Source organism: Lepus europaeus, chromosome 19 (assembly GCF_033115175.1).
Source record: "Lepus europaeus isolate LE1 chromosome 19, mLepTim1.pri, whole genome shotgun sequence".
In the NCBI taxonomy this organism is placed as follows: Eukaryota; Metazoa; Chordata; class Mammalia; order Lagomorpha; family Leporidae; genus Lepus; species Lepus europaeus.
Genome location: NC_084845.1, coordinates 71,559,895 through 71,585,059, shown reverse-complemented (window position 1 = coordinate 71,585,059; position 25,165 = coordinate 71,559,895). Strand labels below are relative to the sequence as shown.

Here is a 25,165-nt window from a genome sequence, read left to right as displayed (position 1 = left end):
TGAGGGCAGCCGGGAGGGTCACAGGGTAGTCCCTCTCCCACAGAGCTCTGGGTCAGGAGCAAACAGGGAGGGGCTGTGGCCCACCCAGGCCTGGCCAGAGGGACTGTTGGGACCTCCACGGGCCTCTGCTCCAGCCTGACCCTCTGTGCCCCAGAGGGGGGCACCGCAGCATGGCTGGGACCTGGGTCTGACCCCGGGACAGAGGTGGGCGACAGGATGGGGGAGGAAGCCCCTCCTCCCCTAGACAGAGCATACAGGCAGGAGAGGCCAAGCGGCCGGCCCGGAGGCGCTCGGCGGGGCTGGGTCCCCTCGGGAACAGCAACCCCAGAGCATCGCCACGGCCACACAGGCCGAGACCTTGGGAGGCGGAGACCCCACCAAGCCCCCTGGGGCTCTTGCTGAGCTCTGGGGCAGCAGGCGCCACACAGGGGGAATCCTGACGTGGCGTCCACGGGGACGAGGGGGGCTGGTGTCACGTGGGTGCCCCCTCCTCTCCTGGGCTGCCGCTGCCCACCTTCTGGGATGGACATCTGAATGGGGCAGTGGGTGTCCGAGTGGGTGTCAGCTCCGTGCTGTGGGGGTCCCACCCTCACCCAAGACAGGGCCCAGTCACCTCCCCAGAGCAGACGGTGCCGGGCGCACTGGGCCAGAGAGGCAAGGCCTCATGGCAGGGTCCCCAAGCCAGGCGATGAGGGTGGGGCCTGACTCTTCCCAAGCCACTGAGGCTGCAGCCCAGAGATAAGGAAACTGGCTCAGAGATGGGGAGAGAGGGAGAGAGGGAGAGAGGGAGAGAGGGAGAGAGGGAGAGAGGGGGAGAGGGAGAGAGGGAGAGAGATGGGAGAGAGAGGGGAGAGAGAGACGGGAGAGAGAGAGAGAGGGAAAGAGACGGGAGAGAGACGGGAGAGAGACGGGAGAGAGAGAGAGATGGGAGAGAGAGAGAGAGAGAGGGAAAGAGATGGGAGAGAGAGACGGGAGAGAGACAGGAGAGAGAGAGAGATGGAAGAGAGAGAGAGAGAGAGAGAGAGAGAGAGAGAGAGAGAGAAAGAGATGGGAGAGAGAGACAGGGGAGAGAGAGATGGGAGAGAGACAGGGGAGAGAGAGATGGGAGAGAGAGAGAGAGAGGGAAAGAGACGGGAGAGAGAGACGGGAGAGAGACAGGAGAGAGAGAGAGATGGGAGAGAGAGAGAGAGAGAGAGAGAGAGAGAGGGAAAGAGATGGGAGAGAGAGACAGGGGAGAGAGAGATGGGAGAGAGAGGGAAAGAGACAGGAGAGAGACAGGGGAGAGAGGGAGAGAGGGGGAGAGGGAGAGAGATGGGAGAGAGAGACAGGGGAGAGAGAGATGGGAGAGAGAGAGAGAGGGAAAGAGACGGGAGAGAGACGGGAGAGAGACAGGGGAGAGAGAGATGGGAGAGAGAGGGAAAGAGACAGGAGAGAGAGAGAGAGGGAAAGAGATGGGAGAGAAAGAGAGAGGGAAAGAGACGGGAGAGAGAGACGGGAGAGAGACAGGAGAGAGAGATGGGAGAGAGAGGGAAAGAGACAGGAGAGAGACAGGGGAGAGAGGGAGAGAGAGAGAGAGATGGGAGAGAGAGAGGGAAAGAGACAGGAGAGAGAGACGGGAGAGAGAGGGAGAGAGAGACAGGGGAGAGAGAGATGGGAGAGAGAGAGAGAGAGAGGGAAAGAGACGGGAGAGAGACAGGAGAGAGAGAGAGATGGGAGAGAGAGAGAGAGGGAAAGAGACAGGGGAGAGAGACGGGAGAGAGAGAGAGAGGGAGAGAGACGGGAGAGAGACAGGAGAGAGAAAGGGGGAGAGAGAGACGGGAGAGAGAGAGACAGGGGAGAGAGAGACGGGGGAGAGAGAGAGAAAGAGGGAGAGATGGGGAAGGGGGGGAGAGAGAGACACGGGGGAGAGGGAGAGAGAGAGAAAGAGAGGGAGAGATGGGGAGAGAGAGAGACGGTGGGATAGAGAGATGGGAGAGAGAGGGAGAGATGGGGGAGAGACAGGGAGAGACGGGAGAGAAATGGGGAGGGGGGAGGGGGGAGAGAGAGAGGGAGAGAAAGAGAGGGAGAGAGAGACGGGGAGAGAGAGGGAGGGAGTGAGAAAGACGGGGGGGGGAGAGACAGGGAGATGGGGCGGGGGGGGGAGACAGACACAGAGAAACAGGAGAAAGAAAGGAGGAGGAGGGAGGGAGTGGGGGGAGATGGAGGGGAAGAGAGACTGAGCGAGAGGCCTGAGAGAGAAAGAGATGGGGAGAGAGCGGGAGAGAAACCAAGGGAGAGGTGAGGAGAGAGCGAGGGTGGAAGGGGAGCGGGAGCGAGGAGAGGAGGGCGGAGTCTGGCCCATGGGGACCGCAGCTGGGATGTGCAGGGCGGGGGCGGCTGCATCCCTGCCCCACCCCGGCCGCCATGCCGGTCACTGGGCGCATTGCTGCTCTTGGGGCCCTGATGCCCCACCCCCGGCCTGGGGCCCCCAGGAGATAAGGGCCCGGCTCCCCGGGCGATAAGTGCGGCCTGCGTGGGGTGTGATAGGCGGTGGCTGCCGTGGCGGTTGCCCGCGGCCGCTTATCTAAGCCCATCGCTGCCCACTGCACAGCAGCTCCTCTGCGGGGCTGACGGGTGCCCCAGCCCCCAGGCATGGACAGCGCAGGAAGCTGGGGCATAGCCCCAGTCCCAGACCACAGCCCTGGCCACGCGGCCAGCCGGCACGCCCTGGGCCCCAGCCCCCAGCCCCAGGCAGCCGCTTCTCCGTCTCTGGAGTAGGGGTGAGGACACAGACGTCTCGGGTGGCCACGGGGTCATCACGGATGCTGATGGCGGCATGGGCTCTGCAGCCCCGCGCCCGACCCTGGACGTGGCCCCTGTTGCTCTGTGCGGGGGTCACCATCGTGCTGGTCTCGTGAGCACTGCCCAAGGGGGTCCCTGACAACACTGGGATGGCCGGCTGGCCGCTGTGGAGAAGCTGAGCGCGGAGCAGGTCTGCGGGGCCCCGCCCAGCCCGGAGCCCGCGTGTGGCCAGCGTCAATGCTGCGTTCCCATCTGTCACAGGTGCTGGAGGGCGCCCGCACGCCTGCAACCCTTCCTGCGGCAGAGGGTGAACCCGAGGGCCCGGCAGGCCCCCAGCGCTGGCTCACCCAGGACGTCGGCAGGAGGGCAGGGGCTCAGTGGACCCGGCGTCACGGTCTGGGGTCACCATGTGGGCCGCGGCCCCCAGGCGAGCCCTGCTCTTGCTGGCCTCCGTCCACGCCACCACGTCTCCCTCGACACCTGCCGCAGACATCACTAACGGATCGCCCACTCTTCTCCAGATGCCTGGGGGTCGCACACATGTGGCCCTCAGGGCAGTCAGGAGACCCGGGGGACCCCAAGGGAGAATGGGACCCCTTCTGCCCTGGCAAGATGAGACCCCAGCACGCAGCTTCCTGGCACCTGTGTTTCGGCACAGACTGGAGTCTCACTGGCGTCCGTAGCCCGCAGCACGCTGCTCCGTGGGCTGGGTGCTCAGTAAGTGCCCACAGTGTACGACACGTCCTGGCGCGGGCGCTGGGCCTCTGTCCCACCTTCCTTCCAACAGGGACCAGCGGCGTCCCCCCACCTGCCTCTGCTGGGACAGCCTCCTCCCCTTGGCCTCCAGTTCTGGCTCTCGGCTCTCGACAGAGCAGCCTGGAAAAGCCTCCAGGGCGGCCTGCGTTCCCTGGGTGGAGCTGCTGGCCAATGAGGAGAGGCAGAAGCACCTGGCGCCCGCCTGCCCGCCCCTCACCGCGGTCCCCAGGGATGTGGCCGTGTGGACCCTGCATCCGGGCCAGCCACGAACTCGGGAGTGACAGCAGTGGACACCGTGGCCCAGGGCCGACCGGGCGGGTCAGCACAGAGCCCTGTCCCTGTCTCACACGTGGCTCAGGAGTGCGGGGGTCCTCTCCTGCTCTCCAGGAAACCCCAGCACTTGCCCAGGGCACCAGGGGCATGGCCGGGACGGCCCCGGCGGCTCCTGCCAGCACGGCACTCCCGGCCACCCCGCTGGCTCCTTGCCGCCTCGCGGGGAGGGATCTTCCAGAGGTGTCGGCTGCACACGGGGCCTGGGGTGTCGCACACGCATGATCCTGCCGCTGGCTGGACCAGCGGGTCTCCGGCCACCCAAGCACCTAGGTGCCAGCTCCCAGCAGTCGGGGCCCCAGGGCGCCTGGGTGGGGGTGACGCTGGTGGACCCTGGCTCCGCCCGATGGTTACCTGGCCCCCTCCAGGGGCTGCCGTTCTCCTCTTGGGATGCCGTCTCTGGCTCCGGCCCCTCCGTCTCCTCAGGGCCTCCTGGGGACATGGGGGCTGCTGGCGGTGGAGGCAGACCAGTGTCTATGGAGAGGAAGGCAATGTCACCGCCCTGCTGGGCTGCCCTTGGGCCGGGGGTGGGGCGAGTGGGCAGCCCCAGGTTACCCCCTCCGGCTCCCTGGACCAGGAGGGGCTGGGGGAGCCTCTGCAGGGCCCCTCGGGGCCTCTGAGAACCTGCAGCCCTCGGTGATGGCAGCAACGGCTGCTCCAGCCGCTCGCAGAAGCCGGAGCGGCACAGGCTGTGTGCGGCACGCCCAGGCCAGCGGGCACGCGCATGGCCTCGCTCCTGGTCTCCCGCGCCGGCCCTGCACCAACTCCAGCCCAAAGGGCATATTTGCCTTCCCAGCTGGGCTGATAGCCACAGCGGCCCCCAGTCGGTGAGCTCCCAGCAAAGCCCCTCGGTGACGTCACACGCCCCGCAGACTATTAATACCGGAGATAAGGCCCGCGATTAACATCAAATAAATCAATCGCACAGTATAAAAGTCCTATTATTTTTGGCTATAAATCAAAGTGGCTGGCATGTGAGCCCCGGCCACTGCGCAGGCCGCGCTGGACCCGCCTGGGCTGAGCGCCCCCGCGCCGCCTTATCGAGCCCATCGCCTATCACCGCGGCTGTGCCAGGTGCGGCCCTGGCTGTTTTTTCCAGCTCCTTCCCCGGCCCCACCCCCGCCCCAGCAGCCCCGGCTCCCAAATCAGATAAAGGGCCTGGTTCCCCGGGAAGCTGGCTGGTCAAAGTCCACCGGCAAACACCACCTGCCCTTTGGCAGCCCCGGGCCCCCAGGAGCGCACCGCCGCCCCCCCCAGCACCCAAGACACTGCAACAGCCGGGGGGTGGGGGCGGCCGCCTCCCCGCTCGCTCTGCACAGCCACCCACTCGGCAGAGGGGGGAACTGGGGCCCAGGCCCTGAGGGCAGAGGGACAACTCCGGCTGCACCCTGGGCTGTGGGAGAGTGATGCAGACTCCTGGGCTGGAACCACCGCCGGCCCAGGCCCTCCACGCTGGCCCGGGAGCTGGCCGCCCTCCTGGGCCGGGGATGAGGCTGTGGGTTACGCAGTCTGTGGCTCCTCCAGCAGAGACCCTGCCACTCAGACCAGAAAGTGCTGGGCGGGTAGGGGGCCAGGAAAAGGGGCGCCCTCCTGCTGGGACCCAGGTCTGTCTGGGGGCTCCACCCCCTCAGCCCCAGACCTCTCTCTGTCCACCCTCCATCCTGCCCCAGGGCGTCCGCCCTTGCTGGTGCCACCGCCTGGCACACCTGTCCCTGTGGGCCACCCTGGGGTCTCTGTCTCATCACTGCCCACCTGTCCATCCTCCCACATGGCCTGGCCACTCCACTGGAGTTAGGCTGTGTGCAAAGGGTCTTAGGTACAGGCATGGGGCCACCCCCTGGATGCGAGTGGAAGCAGAAGTGGGAGGAGCCCACAGCCAGCCTGAGGCACCCGGAACAGGTGCTGTCCCCCAAGACAGCGTCCCCGTGGAAGGCAGGGGTGAGGGTACTGGCCGCCCCCAGCGCTCCATCTCAGCAAGGCCGCTTGTTGCAGGGTGTCTGGGGCGGGGGAGGGGAGGCAAGATGGCCGAGTGCAGCTGGGTGCAGCCTGGGCCCCATGCCCCAGGCGACTCGCCCACTGTGCAACCCTGGGCAAGTCGTCTCACCTCGTGCTGTGACCCACCCAGGAGGGGGACCTCACTGGCCCCATCCCACAGCTGTAAACGGAGGCCGGAAGACCACTCCCTGTGAGAGCCTGTCTGTCCACGGAGGCTGAAGGCGTACCTCTCCCCTCCTCCCAGGACACCGCCATGGCCTCCAGGGAACAGGCCACCCAAAGATGGCCACTGAGGCCCAGCAGGGAGGAGATCCTGCGAGGCCTTGGCTGGGGAGCGGGAAGGGTGTGAGGTGGGCTCTGCCCCACTCACCTGCTCTGGATGGGCTTGGGGGCTGGGGCTCCCCCAAGGCCGCGGGCTCTGGCTGTGCGGCCTCGCACTCTGTGAGGGTGGCGTCCGTAGCCTGGGCTTCCTCTCCGGCCTCCATGTCTCCGAGGGAACCTGCGGACACAGCCAGGGGGACCCATGAGGAGCCCCCACCCTCCCAGCACAGGCCCAGGTCCATGTGATCTCAGACTTGAGGTGCAGTTCTGAAGCTGGGGTCTCCCCTGCCCCTCCCTGCCCTACAAAGGACCTACCACCCCACTCCAGCCAAGACCGGGGTCCCAGCCCTTCTCTGGGTTGCCCCCCAACACGCTGGAAGCCGTGGGAACAGGGGTGGGGCCCTTCTCGGCTGGACGTCCCTGGGCTCGCCCCCGCCCTCCAGCCCCTCTCCGTTCCAGCGGCGTGGTCAGGCCAGGGGAGGGGGGCCCAGGCCAGCGCCCAAGTGGCTGCCGATGAGCCGGGGCTAGGGGCTGCGCCCCTGAGCACAGCTGGGTGGCACCTGGCCACCAGGTGGAGGAGGCAGCGCCCTCTGGAGGCCCCCAGACCTGGGGGGGTCCCGTCTCAGCGGGGGCCTGCCACCCCCCCCCCCCCAGCCTGGGTTTGCAGCACGGGGGAGGGGCAGAGCCTCCTGGCTCAGACGCCTACTTAGGGAAGAGACAGCCCAGGCCAGGAATTCCAGGCACACACAGGTGCCTGGGTGGAGGAGCCAGAGGGAGGGGTGGGCTGGGAGTGGAGGGCCCCTCAGAGCGGAGCTCCTGGGGCCGACCTTGTCACTGGGACCCTCTGGGAGAGCCCTCAGGCCCCCACGGAGGCGGCCTGTCTCCCCCCAGCCCTCTGCAGGTGCTCCCAGGAGAAAGAAGCCGGCCGGGCATAGCTCAACACGCGGTTGTGGCCGGTGGCTGAGGGGACACTGGGTGAAAATGGACGGCTCCCAGTGGGACACAGGGCACGGCAATGCACCCCAGCCGAAAACAGTGGCGAATTCCACAGTGTGGTTGGGGGGTGGCAGAGAGGGGCGGGGCGGTCGGGAGGGCTTGGAGGGCACCACGCTGCTGACACAGAGGCTGAGGAGGGCAGGCGTAGGGCAGCCACAGAGCATCCTGCCAGGGTCCCTTTGCAGCTGGGGTCCTGCCCTGGGCCCAGCCCTCAGCCCCCCGGACCCCTCAGCGCTCGTAATTCAGTAGGGGCTGGGTCATACCACGGGACCCAGCCTCCCGCAGCGTGCCCTGTGGGTAGGTGTGGTGCTGCGGGGTGACCTGGCCAGCCCTCCGGGCCTACCCTTCCCGGAAGCCTTTCTGCCTCCCAAGGCCCATCCGGAGCTGACGGCGGCGTGCGGCTGTGGGGCCTCAGAGCCTCAATTACCCGCCCTGGCAAGTGGGTACGAAGCCCTCCCAGAGGGGAGGCCGGGGCCTGGCTGATGCTAGGGGGACATCCATAAGCCCCCCACCCCCGCTACAGCCCCAGGAAGGTGGCCCCGGCTCTCGGGGTCCCACCCAGGTGGGCCTCAGACACCCAGGGAGGCCTGAGTGCGTGCTGGAGCGGAACAAAGGCGCCAGCCCACACAAAGCCGAGGCGACGAGCGTGCAGAGCGCCGCGCCGCCCATCTCAGCGCCAGCACAATTAGAACGGCTCTGATAACGCAGGAGGCCGCCGCCCGCCAGCACAGCCCGGGGCCCACGCTGGGAGGCGGCACGGGGCAGCCCGCCCGGCCCAGAAAGACGCCCGGAGCCCCACTGGGGACTCCCCTCTGCCCAGGCCCCGGGGACCCGGCCAGGGGGACACACGCACACGTGGCCCTCGCTGTGCGGCCACTGTGCCCAGCCCCTCACAAGCGGCAGGCATCCCCGTCATGGACACCAAAGGCCCAGAAGGCTCCGAGAAAGGTGGGGATGGGCAAGTGCCGTTATTAAGCACCGACTGAGTACAGACCCTGTGCTAGGCACCGTCGCACGATGTCCCCCCGCACTCCTCCCCATGCAGCCGTGATGCCGCCTTCCGACCCACATGGCAGTTGGCTGGGGGCTCAGGTCAGCCAGTGGGGGTGGGGGGGCCGCGACTCCCAGTCAGAACGCGACTCTCCTTCCGAGGAGGGTCCCAACACCCCCGAGAGCAGCCCAGGCCATGCCGACTTTATGCGTAAGTAAAGTGAGGCCCAGCAAGGCAACCGACCCGCTCCCAGCCAGTGGGGGTGGCGGGGGACACGCTGCCCTCCCCAGGCTGGTGTGGCCAGGCCCCTCCCCTGCTCTGCCCTGAGGGCTGCCTGTAGCCTGGCCAGCACCCAGCTGCAGAGCCTGGTGCCCAAGGCCGTGCACCTGCCTGGGGGCGTCCAGGGGCCAGGCCGCTGTGGCCGGGCCGAGCCAGGCGCAGCCCCCACGGTGCCCAGAGCCCCTCGGTTATCAGGGTACACAGACGCCCGCCCGCGCGTCCATCCCCTGCTCATTAAGCCGGACGCCGAGATGGAAACGGAAACATAATAGCTATTTGATTGGGGGTGAGATATTTTGCATATTGGCTCAGCACTGATAGTGGAATTTCATCAACTCCCTTTTTTCATGCTTTAAACTGAATTACGGAGTCTGGCTCTGCGCGGCCGGAGGAGCCCCCTCCCACCCGAGCCCCCACCCCCGTTCTGATGGCCAGGCACTGGGGGCTTCTTCTGAACCACAGCCTCTCAGAAAACTGGTTCCTGGGGTGGGGCTGGCCAGGCGGGCCTGAGGGTCCCGCTGAAGGCCAGGGTCCCTCCTGCTGGGGCAGGGGGCTCAGGGCGCAGCTCCCCCCATGCCCGGCTGGCTCCTAGGAGGCCCCTCTTGTTACTGTTCCACAGGGAAGGGCACCGGCGCAGGCACCTGCCCGGGCAACTCAGAACAGGCTGGGCCTCCGGTAGGCCTCCTCCCGTCTCTCGTCCACTCATTCGCTCAGCTCTGCGGTCACTCATCAAATCTTACTCCAGGGGCTGCACACGGGCAGTGTCCAACACCCAGGGCTCAAGGCCGAAAGCTGGGGAGTGTGTGTGGCCACGGCTGCCGTCAAGGGAGGCTCCCTGGAGGAAGTAGTGCGTGAGACCCGCACGGGGCGGCGGCGGCGGTGGCTGGCACGTGGGGCTGAGGCTGCTGGGGGGCGCTCCTCCCCACGGCCTGCTTCCTCGCACTGCTTTGTCCACAGCTGCGACCCCTCAGCCAGCCAGGGTGGTGGGCACTGGGGGCGGAGCGTGGGTGGGCAGTGGAGAGTGCCCCTCCGTTGGCAGAAGGCCTGGGCCTCCTGGCTGTGCTGGCCGTGGACAGCGGGTAGATGGGTGGGGGCCCGGCACTGCCAAGGAACCCCTGGCCCCTGGGCGGCACACAGTGGCCAGATAAGGTCCTGAGAAGAGACAGAAAATAGCAACAGACCCCAGCCTTCCCACCAGGCCGCAGCCGCCGGGCCACGGCGGGGACAGAGACGTGGGGAGGGCACCGCGCTCCCTGGGGGGGGGGCTGGGCCAAGGTCCCCAGGCGGACCCGGTCAAAGCCCCATTTCTGGGCTGGCAGGCAGGGCGACCCTGGCAGAAGGACCCGTCCACACTGGTCCCAGGGACTGGAGGCACAGGAGAAAGCTGGCTCACTGGCCACTCTGGCCCCAGCCCCCAGGCCATAGCCACCACCAGCCGCCCAAGCCCTTAGGACAAGAGAAGTTCTTTGTACACAATTCTACTGAGGGCCTGGTGCCCGCCGCCCACACAGCAGGTCCCCTCGGGCCCAGGTCACCTGGGTGACATCCCCAGAGCCTGGCGCTTGCTCCCACTCAGCCAGTCACACCCTGCCAGTGCCCCCGCCCGTGGTGGCCCTCAGGATGCCGCCAAACCCGCCCCCAGCATCGCGCCGCCCCCTCTCCGCCTCGCCCAGACCCGGGGTCACGGGCTAGGACGTGGGCGCAGGACAGAAGGCCTGGGCAGCGTGGCCGTCTCCACTTGTCTGCCACTGGCCCCAGACGGAGCTCACGTCCTCCCCACAGCGGGGCGCTCACTGCCCCTCTCCGGAGAGCACACAGCTGGGCCTCAAGCCCTGGCGCCCTCTGCTCAGGGCCCCGTCTGTCGGCTGGGACAGCTATGGCCCTGTGAGCTCCAGGAGGACCAGCCCTGGAGCCCAGCATGGGTGCCGGTGCCGTGCGGGCCGGCTTGGGGGTGGCTGTCCTGGGGCAGCGCCGATGCCAGGGACCCAGGGTCTGACGAGCCAGAGCTGCTGCGGCTCCCCCAGGCTTTGGAACCTTCTAGACACAGCCAATCACATCTGGCAGAAAACAGGTGTGGCACAGTTCGCAACCCCAGTAAAACCCACACCCTCCAGCTGACCCCACCAGGAGGCAAAGGCGGGGCCGTGCCGCGGCCTTCCCTCGCCGGGGGCCCCCAGCTGCCCCACAGGCTCCTGGGCTGGCCCAGCCGTGCCCTGGACGCCTCGCTGCTCCCCACGCCCACTCCCTGGGTCTCCCTCCAGGGACTGGACGAAGTGGACCATGCATCCCTGTACGGTGGGGAGCCCTGCCTTCCGCCAGCTCAGCCCGATGGAGGGAGCGGCTCTCGGGTCCTCCCCTGCCCTGGACGCCGGCAGTGCACGCTCCCCGGCATGCAGCGCGAGGCGCCGTCCACACCGGTCCCCCCTCGGCCTTGCCGGCCCTGCTCACTGAGGAACGCCCACTTCTCTGCGCCACGCCTCCCACAGCCAAACCTTCCCCGGCCCAGGCCGTGGCCGCTGCCTCCACCCAGACCCTTCGCCTGCTCCCCCCGGGGGCTGTGGTCAAGCGCCCCACAGTGGAGTCTGCACGCCGCCGTGTGCCCAGCGCCTGCAGCCACGCTGGCCAGCACGGGGCCTGAGAGGAGGCTTCGGCCCGAAGCCCCTGGTTTAGGGGTGCATGGGGGCTACGCTGCCCCCCATGGCCAGAGGCACCCGTGACCCTGCGCCATGCTGCCCATGCCGGACCCTAGGCTGGCCCTGCAGGGTCTCCAAGGCCTGCGTAGGCTGAGATGAGGCGAGACGGGGCCCCCCTTCCTGGGCCCAGCCCCTCCCCAGTGAGTGCGACTCAGCGGCTCCAGAGGGGCCTGGGGTGCGCCGGACCCCTGAGGTGGAAATGACCCCAGAGGGTGCTGGGGCCTCTCGTCTGCCCTTGACTCGGGCAGCGGCAGCAAGACCTGGCGGCTGCCCCGGCCACCTCCCCCACCCGGCAACACCCATTTAACAGATGGGAACGGAGGCAAGGGCTGAACGCCTCCCTGCCCCGGGCCGTCCCGCCGTCCCTGAGCCCCTGACGGCTGCTGTCCTCCCCGCCGGCTGTCCCCTGGCCTGGGCGCCCTTCACGGGGGCAGGCTGAGCCGCGGGGTCCCCGACCCCCAGCACCAGCTCTGCTGGGCACCGGGGACGGAGGCCATTGCTCACGTGCCTGCTCAGGGCCAGGCGAGAGGCACAACGGACAGCTCAGGCCTCTGGCACCACCCGGGGGCTGCGAAGAGGTCAGGCTCCAGACGTCAGCCCCTCCCATGACACCGGGACTCCTCTCGTGAGCAGGCTGTGTGGGGTGGGCTGGCTCTCGTGAGCTGTGTGGGGTGAGCTGTGTGGGCTGGGCTGTGTGGGGTGGGCTGGCTCTCGTGAGCTGTGTGGGCTGGGCTGTGGGGGGTGGGCTGGCCCCTCGTGAGCAGGCGCTGTGGGGTGGGCTGGCTCTCGTGAGCTGTGTGGGCTGGGCTGGCCCCTCGTGAGCTGTGTGGGATGGGCTGTGTGGGGTGGGCTGTGTGGGGTGGGCTGGCTCTCGTGAGCTGTGTGGGCTGGGCTGTGTGGGGTGGGCTGGCTCTCGTGAGCTGTGTGGGCTGGGCTGTGTGGGGTGGGCTGGCTCTCGTGAGCTGTGTGGGCTGGGCTGTGTGGGGTGGGCTGGCCCCTCGTGAGCAGGCGCTGTGGGGTGGGCTGGCTCTCGTGAGCTGTGTGGGGTGGGCTGGCCCCTCGTGAGCAGGCGCTGTGGGGTGGGCTGGCTCTCGTGAGCTGTGTGGGCTGGGCTGTGGGGGGTGGGCTGGCCCCTCGTGAGCAGGCGCTGTGGGGTGGGCTGGCCTCACGCGGGGGTCATGAGGCCTTCTTGGAGGAGGTGGCACGCAGGCCTGGCTGAGATCCTGGCGGAGGTGTGCCAGGCACAGCCTGGACGCGGGAGAGCGGGAAGGCAGGTGGGCTGGGAGGCCTCGGGGTGGGGGGGGGGGAAGCACCATCAGCAGCTGAGCTGGAGGACGGGGTGGACGCTGGGCCCACAGCGGCAGACCTGCCGCCGCCTCCAGGCAGCCCCCCAGCTCCAGGCAGGGCTCCCCTGCCCCAAGCGTGCCCTCTCTCTCCGGCCAGGGCCAGCAGGCTGGGCCCCCGTCCCGGTCCCCGGGGCAGGGGCCTGGGCAGGGCAAGGCGGAGGAGAGGGAGAGAAGCGAGGGCCTGAGAACGCGGGCTGATAGGGGAGATTGGTTTCAGGCGCGGAGCCTGCCAAGCCCACATCCTATCGGGGCCTGCGCTCTCTCCACGTTCATCAGTGCTCGGCCCGGGAACTTTATCAGCGCTGAAGCTTGGCGCCATCTCTGGGCCTGGCCACTCCCGGCCGCGATGGCCTGATAGCGGCTGGTAGATTACACACGATTGCTTCACTCCCGAGAGCCGATTACGGGTGCCGGGGAGGGCGGGGGCGGCCACGAGGCCCACCACGCACGTTCTTGGGGCACACGTGGGCCAGGAGGAATCCACGTGAGGAGCGGGCGCCCAGGACCCTCCAGAGGGCTGGACGGAGGCGGATGGCTGTCCCGGAGGGGCCGGGCCCCAGGGTGACAGGCCCTGCATCGGGTAGGTGGGGGGCGGCACGGGACCCTGCGGTGGGCGCCCAAGGCCTCCTCACTGCAGGCCGCGCGGCTCCAGCACGCCGAGGCCCGGGGCCCCCCGGCCACTGGGAGAGGAGCCCCTGGCGCCCCCCACCCGGGACAGTGAGCCCAGGCAGGGCTGGGAGGCGCCAGAACCCCCGCGCCCCGTGGGCAGGAGCAGGATTTAGGGCCTGGGGGCCTTAGCATCGGGAGAAGGGCCCCGTGGCCATCATCTGTCCTCCCTGACTGGGGCCCGGGTGGCGTGGGTTGGGGGACAGGGGCCGGTGCCACGCTCGGCAGACGGAGCCCAGACCTCCTGCCCAGGGCGCCCCCGTCCCCACAGGTCCCCGGGCAGCTCTGGGCCTCGGGGCACCGTGCACCTCCTGGGACCTGGAGTTTCAGAGCAGAGGCGCTGCCGGGAAGGTGGGAGGCTCTGGAGACGCCACTCACCGGCCCCACCCTGGACACAGCACCCAGGGAGGCGGGGGCGCCTGCAGCGCACCAGGTCCCGCCCTGCTTCTCTGTCTGCCAGGGGCCCCGCAGAGCACTCTGCTCCCACCAGCACTGGCGCCAAAACCCACCCTCTGCCACCCTGCACAGCCGCCAGCCCTCCCTCCTGCCCTCGGCTCCCACAGACCTGGACGTCCCCCCACTCCCACAGACCTGGACGCCTCCCACAGACCTGGATGCCCCTCCCCCCACTCCCACAGACCTGGACGCCCCCCCCACTCCCACAGACCTGGACGCCCCCCACAGACAGATGCCCCTGCCCCCACTCCCACAGACCTGGACGCCCCCCACAGACATAGATGCCCCTGCCCCCACTCCCACAGACCTGGACGTCCCCCCACTCCCACAGACCTGGACGCCTCCCACAGACCTGGATGCCCCTCCCCCCACTCCCACAGACCTGGACGCCCCCCACAGACATAGATGCCCCTGCCCCCACTCCCACAGACCTGGACGTCCCCCCACTCCCACAGACCTGGACGCCTCCCACAGACCTGGATGCCCCTCCCCCCACTCCCACAGACCTGGACGCCCCCCCCACTCCCACAGACCTGGACGCCCCCCACAGACAGATGCCCCTGCCCCCACTCCCACAGACCTGGACGCCCCCCACAGACATAGATGCCCCTGCCCCCACTCCCACAGACCTGGACGCCCCCCAGAAACGAGCACACCTGGAACCCCTGAGAGCCCTGGCAGTGCTGCCCCCATGAAGTGCCCGGCAGCTCTGACGTCCCTGTCGCCAGCAGGGGAGGGACTGAGCTCTGGTGTCAGAGTGACAGGGACCAGCAGCCTCAACCCTTCAGCAGGAACCAGAGCTACACCGATGGCAGCCATACCAGGCCAGGCCACGCCTGCCCGGGACCCCCCGGGAGGCAGGGGCGGCACGTGCGGGTCCCAGGGCTGGCCAGGTTCCAGCAGAGGGGAGGCAGGGAGAGGGCCCAGCACACGCAGGCCATGCCCAGAGGTGGCGAGGGGAAGGGACGCTGTCCCACAGGCGGGACGGGGCCTGCGTGGGGCCTCGCGCGGTCACAGCTGCTCTTCCCGGCCCACCCGCGCCGCCAGGAAACCGCTCCCCTCCGCCACCCTGGCCACTTGGGCATCATGCCCGGTCCTCCACACCACCAAGCCTGCAGCTCCCTGGGGGTCTCCCCGCGGTGCCGGGAGCTGGGCGGGAAGCAGAGCAGCGTCAGCTCAGCGCTCAGCCCTTCAGAGCCGGGGCCTCCCCACTGAGGCCCAGGCAGGTGGGGGGACTCGGCCCGATGGCCCCTCCCCACTTCCTCCCCTTAGATCTGAGCTCCTGGCCCCTCCGCTCTTCTCCACGTAGGCAGAGAACGCCCACGCCGGCGGCTGATTTCTGGTTGGGAGCCCTGCGGGTGCGGTGGGCGATCGGCCAGGCCTGCCTCAGCGCCAAGCCCCCAGGGTCTGCAGCCGACTGGAAGACCCCAGGGTTCTCGAAGAGCCACAGCCAGACAGGGAGCCCAGAGAACCTGCGGCCTCAGCGCCGTCCGTGGGCAGGGGACACAGAGGGCAGACAGAGGGCTCAGGCGGGCAGCTGGGCGGGCACCGTCGGGCCTGGGGTGGCGCTGTCAAGGGAGCAGAGGTGGGAACAGCACGGGGTGCGTGGGGCTGGCAGCCTTGGCCAACCCTGCCCTGGTCTTGAACTCGGGGTTCCCCTCTGGGAGCCAGAGCTGTGCTAACCTCAAGGACGCCCACGTCCTGGCTCCCCACTTGGGCCTTGGGCTCTGAGGGTCCACAGGGTCACCCTGGGGCAGGCCGACCACTGGGGGTGGGGGGCACAGCAGCCCCGGCTGCAGCTCGGCCAACCCCGGCCTCGCTCCTGCTCCTCCGCCCTCCCCTCCCCGCTGGCCGCCAGCAGGCAGGTGAGGACAGTGGCTCCCTGGCACAGGGGCTGGCCTGGGGCGCCGAAGCCTGGGGACCTGTCCTGGCCGTGTGGGGAGGACGGCAGAGCCGGGACAGACTGTGGGGCCTCCGGAGACCCGGACCTCGGGCAGTGGGCTCGTGGGCGTGCCTGCGCGCGCGCTCGGGCCTTTGTTCCTGGCATTGTGGTGGGGTGAGATAAGGGAGCAGAGCCACGGCGCAGGCAGATGGACACCGGCGATGGCTCCTCCCGCACAGCCCTCGGCCTCCTTATCACAGTCCCCTTTCTTTCCCTCTTATTAGGGGCGAGGGTGGGAGGAACGCACCCCCACCTCCCCAGTCCCAGCGTGGACCTCGGCGCCCCCACGCCCCAGCTAGGAAGGGCAGCGGTGACACCCAGTCCAGCGTCCGGCCCAGAGACCCCGACGGGCAGTGAGCCGGGGGCCCCAGGGCCCTGCAGGCCGCGGCCTGTGTTCCTGGCCACACTCTGGGGGTCGTGGGCCCATTCTGTGGGTGAGGCCAGTGAGGCCCAGCGGCTCGTCCCAGGTCACACAGCTAGGACCGGGGGTGAGCCTGGGCCCCTGGCGCCCGGCTGCTGCTCAGTGCCTTTCCAGATGAGCCCTGGGTGGGCCCGAGCTGACAGGGGCTGGGGGAGCTGGCCGTGCCTCGCAGGTGCAAACTGAAGCTTGGAACTGGGTCGTGCCCAGGACAGAGCCACAGGTCAGCCTCTGCTCTCTACTCACTCCCACGCAGTCCATCTGGGAGACCCTGGCGATGGCAGGGGCCGTCCAGGCAAACACAGGGGCGCCACGTGGGGCACTGACAGGACAGGGCCCTGGCCTCTGAGCTCAGAAGGCCACGTGCAGTCACAGCCCCCTGAACAGAGGCGCAGGCCCCCGGGGGTGGGGGCCACACTGCAGACCCCCAGAACGTCCAGGCCCTGACCTTGACCTTCCAGGCCTCTAGGCCAGACTCCCTCCTGAGACCCCCACCCTGTGCTGTGTGACCCTGGGGAGTTACCCAACCTCTCTGAGTGTGCAGAGGCCCCTCCCGGGGCCACAGGAACACTCCACGCCACAGTGTGTGCCAAGGGCTCCGTGAAGGCAGCTGTCACTGCCCCCGGGGCCCTGCCCTGGGGTCCCTGAGAATCTCATTCCTCGAGAGCTGCTTAAACACAGCCCCGGGCTGGGGTGCCCGCGAGCGCCCCGGCGGCGCCCCCGCCCCTCTGCAGGATTAGCCACACGCAGCCCTAATCGCTGCTCATCGCGCCGTCAGCACCGCATCTCGGATCAGCTCAAGGAGGCAGCTTTATCCGACAGACGCGCGCCGGCACAGTCCCACCCGGGGACTGTCACACGCGGCGGCTGTGGCGGCCGGCACAGGCCTCGGAGGTGGGACGGCGGGGCACCAGCGGAGCCTGCCCTGCTTCTGAAATCCGGCAACCCCTCCCTCCGCGCTGGCCACCGGGCTCTGCTCAGCCCCCTACGGCACAGCCAGGCCCGGCCCTGGGCACCAGGGAGCCGACAGGGACCAGAGAGGCACAGGGCTGCCCTCAGCTGATGTATCTGAAAGAGACCGACAGGTCTTCCACCCACTGGTTTGCGCCCCAAATGCCGGCAGCAGCCAGGGCTGGGCCAGCCTGAGGTCAGGGCCGGGAGCTCCGTCAGGGGCCCAATCACCCGAGCCAGCCATCCGCAGGAAGCTGACCAGAAGCAGAGTCGCTGGGACTCACGCTGGTGTCCCAGGGGACGGCCCACCAGCTGCACCCAACACTTCCCGCATCCTCCGTGCGCTAGGGAGGAAGGCACGCCGCGTGTCTGACGCAGGAGACCAAGGCGCAGCAAAGGGCCCCAGAGGTTTGAGCCCAGACCCCGGGCCACCCCCACGGAGGGCACCCCCCAGCCCGGGGCCCAGCCGCGGGCCCCTGGACACGGTCGGACGCTGTGGTTCCAGCCGGGTCCAAGGGCCAGGAGAGGCAGCCGAGGGCTCCCCGCCAGGGGCCCCATCCTCCCCCCTCCTCCCTACCTTCTTTTTCAAAAACATAATTTATCTGCGCATTATCAAGAAATCCAGACACTTTGATCAGTGAGCTATGAAGTCAGAATTTCCATTCTTATCTGCGGGAGGAGTGGAAATGGAGGAGATAGCGGGGAGGATGCTGGTGGGGAATGTTAACGGGCGGAGCGGCTGGGCCGCGGCCACCGAGACGCTGCCATCTCCATTATCAAGGCTGTATCTCGCCAACCATCTCAGCGCAGTAATGGGGCCAGTTCAACTTTCCGAGTTATCACAGGAGCTGAAACCTGCGCCCGCCAGAGGCCCGGACAGGAGACAGCGCCGGGCAGACCGGCCTTCGGCGGCCGAGCGGGGAGGGAGAGGGAGCCCGAGGGCCCGGGTGCCCACTGACCATCAAGGCTGCCTCTGTGAGCTCTCTGGGCACATGGCTGATTGCTCAGGAGGGGAAACTGAGGCTGGGCGGTCCCGGGTTTTCCCAGGCCCACGTGGTGGAAAGACAGGTGGCGGCGGGTGTGACCGGGGAACTGGCCTGGGGTAAGGGCAGCAGGCCATGTGGTGACGGCCCTGCCGGACGGCGCACCCCCGGGTTCCTCACCCAGGGCCCCTACACTCTGCCCCTGGGGAAGAAGGACCCCAAGTCGGCTTGCTCCAGCACCCTGGGATTGTGCAGGACGAGGGTCTCACCCGAGGACCCAGCTGTGGCCAGCTCAGCCGACAGGGACTCGCCTGTGGTCCCCCAGCCAGGGAGCAGCAGGAAGCACAGGATGTAGGGAGCTGCCCGCGACCCCGCCGTGGCCGTCCTCAAGTCCTGCTCCGGGACCCCTGTGGCCTCCGTGTCACCACCTGTGCCCAGGGCTCGACACAGAGCCGCCCTCGGAGTCTGCCAGAAGGCGCAGGGTCCCAGCTACAGTGCCCGAGGCCGGGTGCCCGCGCGTCTGTCTGTCTGAGGGGCAGCCGCAGGCCACTGGGCTCCAGGCCGGGCTGAGAACCCGGCAGTGCCCCGTGCAGGCCCCACGCCACGCTGAGGGAAAAGTGAGGCTTCGAGGCAGCTGCTCAGACAGCTGAGGGCTGCAGGGTCTGGGGAGGGGCTGGCGGCCCCTCCGGCCTCCTTCCTTCCTTTGTTAAACGTGGGCCAGAGGTGGCTCTGCCCAGGCCACGTGCCCGCGTCAGGGCTTAGGACCTCGCCCCTGCAGCCACCGCCGGCCCAGGCTGCTGTCCCACAGAGCTGGCCAGGGAGGCTCGGGGCGGTCACCGCCACACAGCCCCTTGCTCTGAGCATGCGCGCGCACACACACGCCGGCCTGGGCTATCACTGTGTGCAGGACGGTCCCCAGAGGGGCCGTGTCCAGCAGCCCCCTCCTCCAGGGACAGACCCAAGCCCCATTTCCGCAACAAGACCATCGCCGTGTGCTTGGGATCTGCTGCCCCCCCCAACGCTTGTCTCCCAGAGCGCGGGCAGCAGGAGCCGCGCCCCCACCGGGCTGACCGACGCCGGGGTGAGGGGCTCCGGGAGCCAGGGGCAGCCGGGCCAGGCGAGCTCTGACCACCTGTGGGCTCCCGAAGCCACTCGCCTGCCCCCTACCCACTGTATAGGTGGGGAAGCCGAGGCCCCAAGGCCACAGCCAGCCAGCCCGGGGAGGGGCCTGCCTATCTGTCAAGGTCGGCGGCCACACTCCAGGCCACCTGAGGGGCCTCTGCCCTTTCTCAAACAGGGGCTGCTGGAGAGGGGGTGCAGGAGGGAGAGGGCAGACTGCACAGGCCTGGGGACCACGCAGGACCGTGAGGCTGGCAGCCCAGAGACACCTCTGCCCACCCCTGGGCTCCATGGGCCCGGCTCCCACATCATGGGAACCGCTGAATGACCCCCATGGCAGGGGAGCGATGATGGCCGAGGCCTGGGGCCAGCCCCACCCCAGGCAGCCACACAAGGGCCCAAGGGAGGGAGGATGGGAGTGTCCACTCAGAGCCCTGGCCAAGGCCAAGTGTCCAAGAAGCAGCCAGCAGCGCCCAGGGCGGCTCCAGGGCCCTGGGGGGCGCTGTTCCACGCCCACCTGCCACTGCCACAGGGCACGGGGACAAGGTCCGGGCCACTGCAGGTGGCGCCCTGCTGCTCTCCAGCTCCTGCCTGAAGCCCCTGGGGCCTGGAAGGGGCCCTGCAGGAGCAGGTGGGGGTGTGACCCCGCTTCCTCCCCAGGCCTCCAGGCTCTCATCGAGGCCCGCGGCACCTGTCCCAGGACCTCGGGCCTGCTGTGACCCGGCTGTGTCACCCGGTCTACAGGCCAGGAATGAGCACATGGCAGGTCCGAGGTCAGGCCGTGGGCAAGGCTGAGAAGCTGGGCCCTGCCGCCCCGTCCCTGCCGCCCGGGAGCAGGACTCGGACCCTGGGCTCCTGGGCCTTCTCGTTGTCGTGTGGGCAATGAACATCGGCCCCCGGCTCCCACTGGGCGGAGGGGCTGAGCCAGCGCTGCGCTGTCCCCGGGAGCCTGTCCTGGCCCTCCCAGCCCCACCAAGTGCGCTCGTTATCCCCATTCTGAAGATGGGAAAAATGAGGTTCGCTCGGGGCAAGGCCTGCTCGTAGTCCACAGCCGCCGAGTGGCAGAGCTGGGTCCTGAGCCACCCTCACCTAGTGCCAAGGGTGCGCTCGGCCATTTGTCTGACAGAGCGCCGTGGCAGGCCCACCCTGGGGGACAGGGCCGGGCAGCACGGCTCACGAGGCCACCGGCAGCTGGGGACAGCTGGGGACAGCAGAGCCCACGCGTGGCGACCTGACCGCACCAGAGCAGCCGGAGCAGCCCCGAGGCCGGCCGAGGACCCAGGGTGCGGCGAGGAGCCGGGTGAGGCTGGGCCAGGACACAGGCCTGCAGCTGTGGCTCGCCCTCGCCCACGGGGTCCTCCACCCCTACCAACCCAGCCGGGGGCACCAATCCCCGCCAAGGCAGACTGCCCCCACTCCGGGGCCCACCTCAACCTGAGAGGGCAGCGGGAGACAAGGGCCAGAGGTCACCTGACTGTGGCCTCAGCTTCCCCCTCTGTGAAATGGGGACAGGAGCCGTTGGGCGCCTCCAGGAAGACCAAGAGGCACGGCCGCTGGGGGCCCACGCGGGCCCAGGCCTGGGTCTCGGGGCGGGCGATACCATCGGCAGGGCCACCGCTGCCTCCAGGAGGCCTGTCGGTGGCAGATAGACCCGCGGGAGGATTATTCACAAACCCGTCAAGCCCCAGGAACGTCTGGTTGGCATAGAAACAGGAGATAAGGGGCACAATTAATGGCATCGCATTCCCTCCTTTCTTCCCCAACTGACCCATTTAAATCCCTGGAGTGCCTGGTGCCACGCTGGGTTCCCGTGGCCCCCGGGGAGGGGCTGGCCAGCCCACAGGACCGGGCCTGGGGCGCAGGCCCCGGGCAGGGTCTGGAGAAGCCTCCCCAGGGGCTGTGTCTGATGGGAAACAGTCCAGGAAGCAGGCAGAGCCAGCGAGGGCGGGGCCCGGGGAAGGCCCATTTCTCAGATGTGGAGACTGAGGCCCAGGGACGCTTCCTGCCTTCCAGCTCTGCGCTGCCCCCGAGGGCCTGGCAGGCGGCCCCAGAGCCCGAGCTCTCCTGGGCAGTGCCGAGCCGCTCCGGGAGCGGCCGCCCCAAGGCCCGAGCACCAGGCCCCGGAGGAAGAACCCTCACCCCTGCTGACCCTGGACGGCAGACCCGGCTGTTCTGTTTCTCTGAGAGGGACGCCGTGCAGAGCACCTGCCCGGGCCCCGCAGGTGGGTGGTGGGCGCCGGAGAGCGGGCGGGCGGGCGGGCGGCTTTGATGCGGGAGTGAGTTAGTCATCCTGTGGCTACCAATAATTTGTTTAATCAAACTGTGAGAGTGAGTGAAAAACACCCTCGCCTAGCACGGAGCAGCTGCCGGGGCGGGGACAGAGGCCGGGCAAGTCCCCAGGCTCCTGCCGGAAACCGTCGGGGCCTGGCTTTCCACCGGGCATCTGGGATCCGGTCCCAGGCCCATTTCACAGACAGGGAAACTGAGGAGCAGCCCTCTGACCTCATCCTCGCCCCCTCCCAGCCACGCCCCACGGCAGCCCGGAGTCATCGCCCATCTGTCAGCGTTGGAGACCGAGGCCCAGCCAGCCCTGAGAGCAGCGCCCCAGCGGCCACGGCTCCCCTTCGCCCTTCCTTGCCCTGGGGGCAGCAGCTGGGACCCTGCGCTGTGCACAGCCCTCCCCCTTCCCACCCGACTTAGGGCCCCAGAGACTCCCACACCCTAGGCGCCCCCAAGTCATGGAAACCACCTTTTTTTTTCTCCAAGAAAACTCCAAGCTGCTTACTCCTGCAGCCGGCCGGAAGGGCAGGAGGGGGGAGGGAAGGAGCCCTCTCCCCTTCTCCAGGTGACAAACCCCCACCATCGCCAAACGTCTGGGGGGGGGGGTCCTCCCTCCCCCTCCCTGGCCAGCCAAAGTCCGCTTTCTTTCATTTTGACGGACCGTACCACCCGAGGCAGGGGGGACCAACTTCTTGGCAACTCAGCGTGTTTGGGGGGAGCTCCCCCAGGATGCATGCGCTCCCGGAGCGCCTGGCCGGGTCTGGGCCCCCTCGCCCCTCCTGCCCCAGCCGGTAGCCCCGCCCCCGTCCCAGTCCCCGCCCCGCTGCTGTTGCCTCGGACCCGGCCGGGCCTGCTGGACGCAGATAAGGCCTCTTATCGCTCCTGGCGATCGCCATCGGCCGGCCGGCCAGCGCTTATCAGAGCTCACATCAACCGGGAGGGAGGAGAGCCGGGCTGGCCGGGGGGCGCCGGGGGTCCAGGACTGCGCCCGCCGGGCGGCCTATCACAGCAGCCATCTGGCCGGCCAAAGCCGCGCTCCCGCCTCGCCCTCCCCCGCTCCCACGTTTGAAGTTAATAAATGGAAGCGCCTATCGCCGCCGCCATCGGTGCGCGCCCTATCAGCGCGGCACATCTATCTGCTCGCCGAACAAAAGGCGCTCGGAGGCGCGGGCAGCAGCGCCGGGCCTCGGAGGGGGCGCGGGGGGCGGCGGCCCCAAGGGCTCGGCCCCTCCCCTCCGCAACGCCCGCCGGGTCGCAGGTGAGGCCACCGCGCAGCTGCCGTCGGCCCTGATGCGCCGGGGGCGGGGCGGCGCCCGGGGCCACCTTCGGCTCCGGCCCCCTCCTCTGCCAAGGTACCCGTCCCCAGCGCCAGCGGCTCGGCGACCCAGTCGGGCTGGGCTCTCGCCGCGCGGCGGCCTTATCGGCCCTGGCGATCGGTTCCCAACCCGCGCTCTCCCTGCCCGCCCCTATCTGCATTTCTCATCAGCCGAAACACACGAGAACAGACCCGAACACAGGCGCCCGGGGGAGGGGGAGCCGAAACCCGAGCAGGCGCGCGGACGGACCTGTGGGTGCTTCCAGACTCGCGCGGACTCGGTGGAAGACGACTTTCGGAAAGCAAGTCCCACCTGCACCGGGGACGGGACGGAGCCCGCGCCGCCGCGCCGCACAGCCCTGGCGCAGCGATCGCCCACGCACGGGCACCCGGGGTCCCGCTGGCAGCGGCCAGGCGCCAGGAGCCGGGCAGCCGGCCTGCCCCCCTCAACGCCTGCCGGGGAGGTGGCCCTGGCTGCAGAGGCGCGAAGTTGTTAGGGGCGTGGGGCGGGGCGCGGCGCTTCCTGGCGCAGCCGAGCGGCCCCGAGAGCGCAGGGCGCCCTTATCTGTGGAGCATCAGCAACGCGGGGGCCGAGCGGCCGCCCGGGCGAGGACTGCCCGCCGCTCGCCCCGCGACAAACTCGGCCGGCCCCAGTCCCGCGACCTGTCCCGGGCTCCGCGCAGCCCCCGCGGTCGCCAGGGCCCCGCGTGCCGGCAGCGCGGCCGAGACGCTCCGGGGTCGGGGGCCTCGGGCGCGCGGCGCCAGGGGAGCCGGCGGCGAGGGGTCCCGCGCCGGCCTCGGGCGCCCGCCCCCCGGGCCCCCCTCTGGATACAAAGCCTGGGAGAGCCGAGCGCGCCAGATAAGATCACAATTTCTGCCCGTCCCGACGGGGCGATCTTATCGGGACGAGACTTGCAGAATGGAATATTTTAAACTTTATCGGCGCCCAGATCGGGGCCGCGCTATCGCCGCACCATCGCGGTGCGGGCCGGGCCCCCGCCCCACCGCCGCCCGGGGGAGGGGACAGCGGCGCGCCCCGCGCGGGGTCGCGGTCGCGGGACTCACGCTTGATCTGCCGGGGGTTGCTCTGTTTCCTCCTGGACATGTCTCCGGCGCCGCGCGCCTCCAAGGCCGCCTCAGCCTCGGGCGGGCGGCGGCGGGCGGCAGGCGCGCGGCAGAGCCGCGGGGCGGCTCATGCCCACGGCCCCCGGCTCCGCAGCCGCCACGGCCCGCGGCCCCGGCCCGCCGCGCTCGGCCCAGGAGCCGCCGCGGGGGCCGGCGGCCACGGCCTGCTGCGGGCGCAGCTGTCGGCGCACGGGGCCGGCTCCTCGGCTCCCGCGCGCGCCGCCGCCGCTCGGCTTTTCTCAATGGAGCCTGCGGGCGGCGAGCGGCGGATCGGGCGGCCGCGGCCACGGCGAGGGCGAATCCCGGCAGGCGGGCCCTGCGCGTCGCCGGCCACCGCGCCCCTGGCCCCGCCCCGCTGGGGGCCGCGCCTCTCTTGGCCCCGCCCCCGACCCGACAGGGCCTCTCCCCGCGCCGGCCCCGCCCACTGGCCCAAGGTCCCGCCCCGTAAGGCTGCGCCTCTCCTCCCATAGGTCCCGCCCCGCAAGGCTGCGCCGCTCCCCGCGCCGGCCCCGCCCACGGCACCCAGGTCCCGCCCCGCAAGGCTGCGCCGCTCCCCGCGCCGGCCCCGCCCACGGCACCCAGGCCCCGCCCCTGACCTGGCGGCGCCGCTCCCCGCGCCGGCCCCGCCCACGGCACCCAGGCCCCGCCCCTGACCTGGCGGCGCCGCTCCCCGCGCCGGCCCCGCCCACGGCACCCAGGCCCCGCCCCTGACCTGGCGGCGCCGCTCTCGCGCCGGCTCTGCCCCCGCGGCCCGGCCCGCCCCCGCAAGGCTTCACTTCTCCCGGGTCTGGCTCCGCCCCCCACTCTGAATTCCCGCCCCGGCCCCGGGCCGGTCACGCGGAGCCGCTCACCGCGCTGCCTCCCGAGCTGGGTCCCCTCCTCACCGCGCTGGTCCGCCCGCTCTCGCCGCTCTGACCCCCTTAGCCTCGTTCGACCCTCACCGCTCTGGCCCCACCCCTTCCGGCTCCTCCCTCACGGCCGTGGCCCCGCCCCCGGCTCTGGGAGTCGCCTTCTGGCCTTCTCCGCCTCTCCTTGGGCCCTGGGGCATTTGTCCCGGGCCCGGCTGGGACGTGGCCACCTACTCCGACCCGCGGGACGCTAAAGTGCCTCAGGCCCCGCCCCCAACCTGACCCGCGCCGTCCGGCCCGCCCACCCCGCGGCCCCGCCCCGGGCTCCTCCCCACCCCGCGGCCCCGCCCCGGGCTCCGCGACCCGGCCCGCCCCGGGCTCCGCCCCGCGGTCCCGCCCCGCCCCGGACTCCGCGACCCGACCCGCCCCGCAGCCCCGCCCCGGACTCCGCGACCCGGCCCGCCCCGGGCTCCGCCCCACCCCGCGGCCCCGCCCCGGACCCCGCGACCCGCCCCGCCCCGGGCCCCGCCCCACCCCGCGGCTCCGCCCCGGGCTCCGCGACCCGGCCCGCCCC

The 25,165-nt window shown here is 69.8% G+C and overlaps 1 protein-coding gene across 3 annotated transcripts in view; it reads right to left on the bottom strand.

Moving 5' to 3' along the window:
• Window positions 1–24,677, bottom strand: part of ZFPM1 (zinc finger protein, FOG family member 1) — a 46,513-nt gene extending 21,836 nt beyond the window's left edge. Inside the window, exons 1-3 of one of the 3 annotated variants that reach the window (XM_062176376.1) lie at window positions 24,628–24,677; window positions 6,233–6,361; window positions 4,222–4,341 (exon numbers count right to left, since the gene is read on the bottom strand). In XM_062176376.1, coding sequence (XP_062032360.1) covers window positions 4,222–4,341; window positions 6,233–6,347 — 235 coding nt within the window. In that variant the 5' untranslated portion in view covers window positions 6,348–6,361; window positions 24,628–24,677. Of the gene's footprint in view, window positions 1–4,221; window positions 4,342–6,232; window positions 6,362–23,683; window positions 23,765–24,594 lie in introns of those variants that run through there. The other 2 variants (XM_062176375.1, XM_062176374.1) reach the window with 2 other exon arrangements.
• Between the last annotated feature and the right edge of the window lie 488 nt (window positions 24,678–25,165).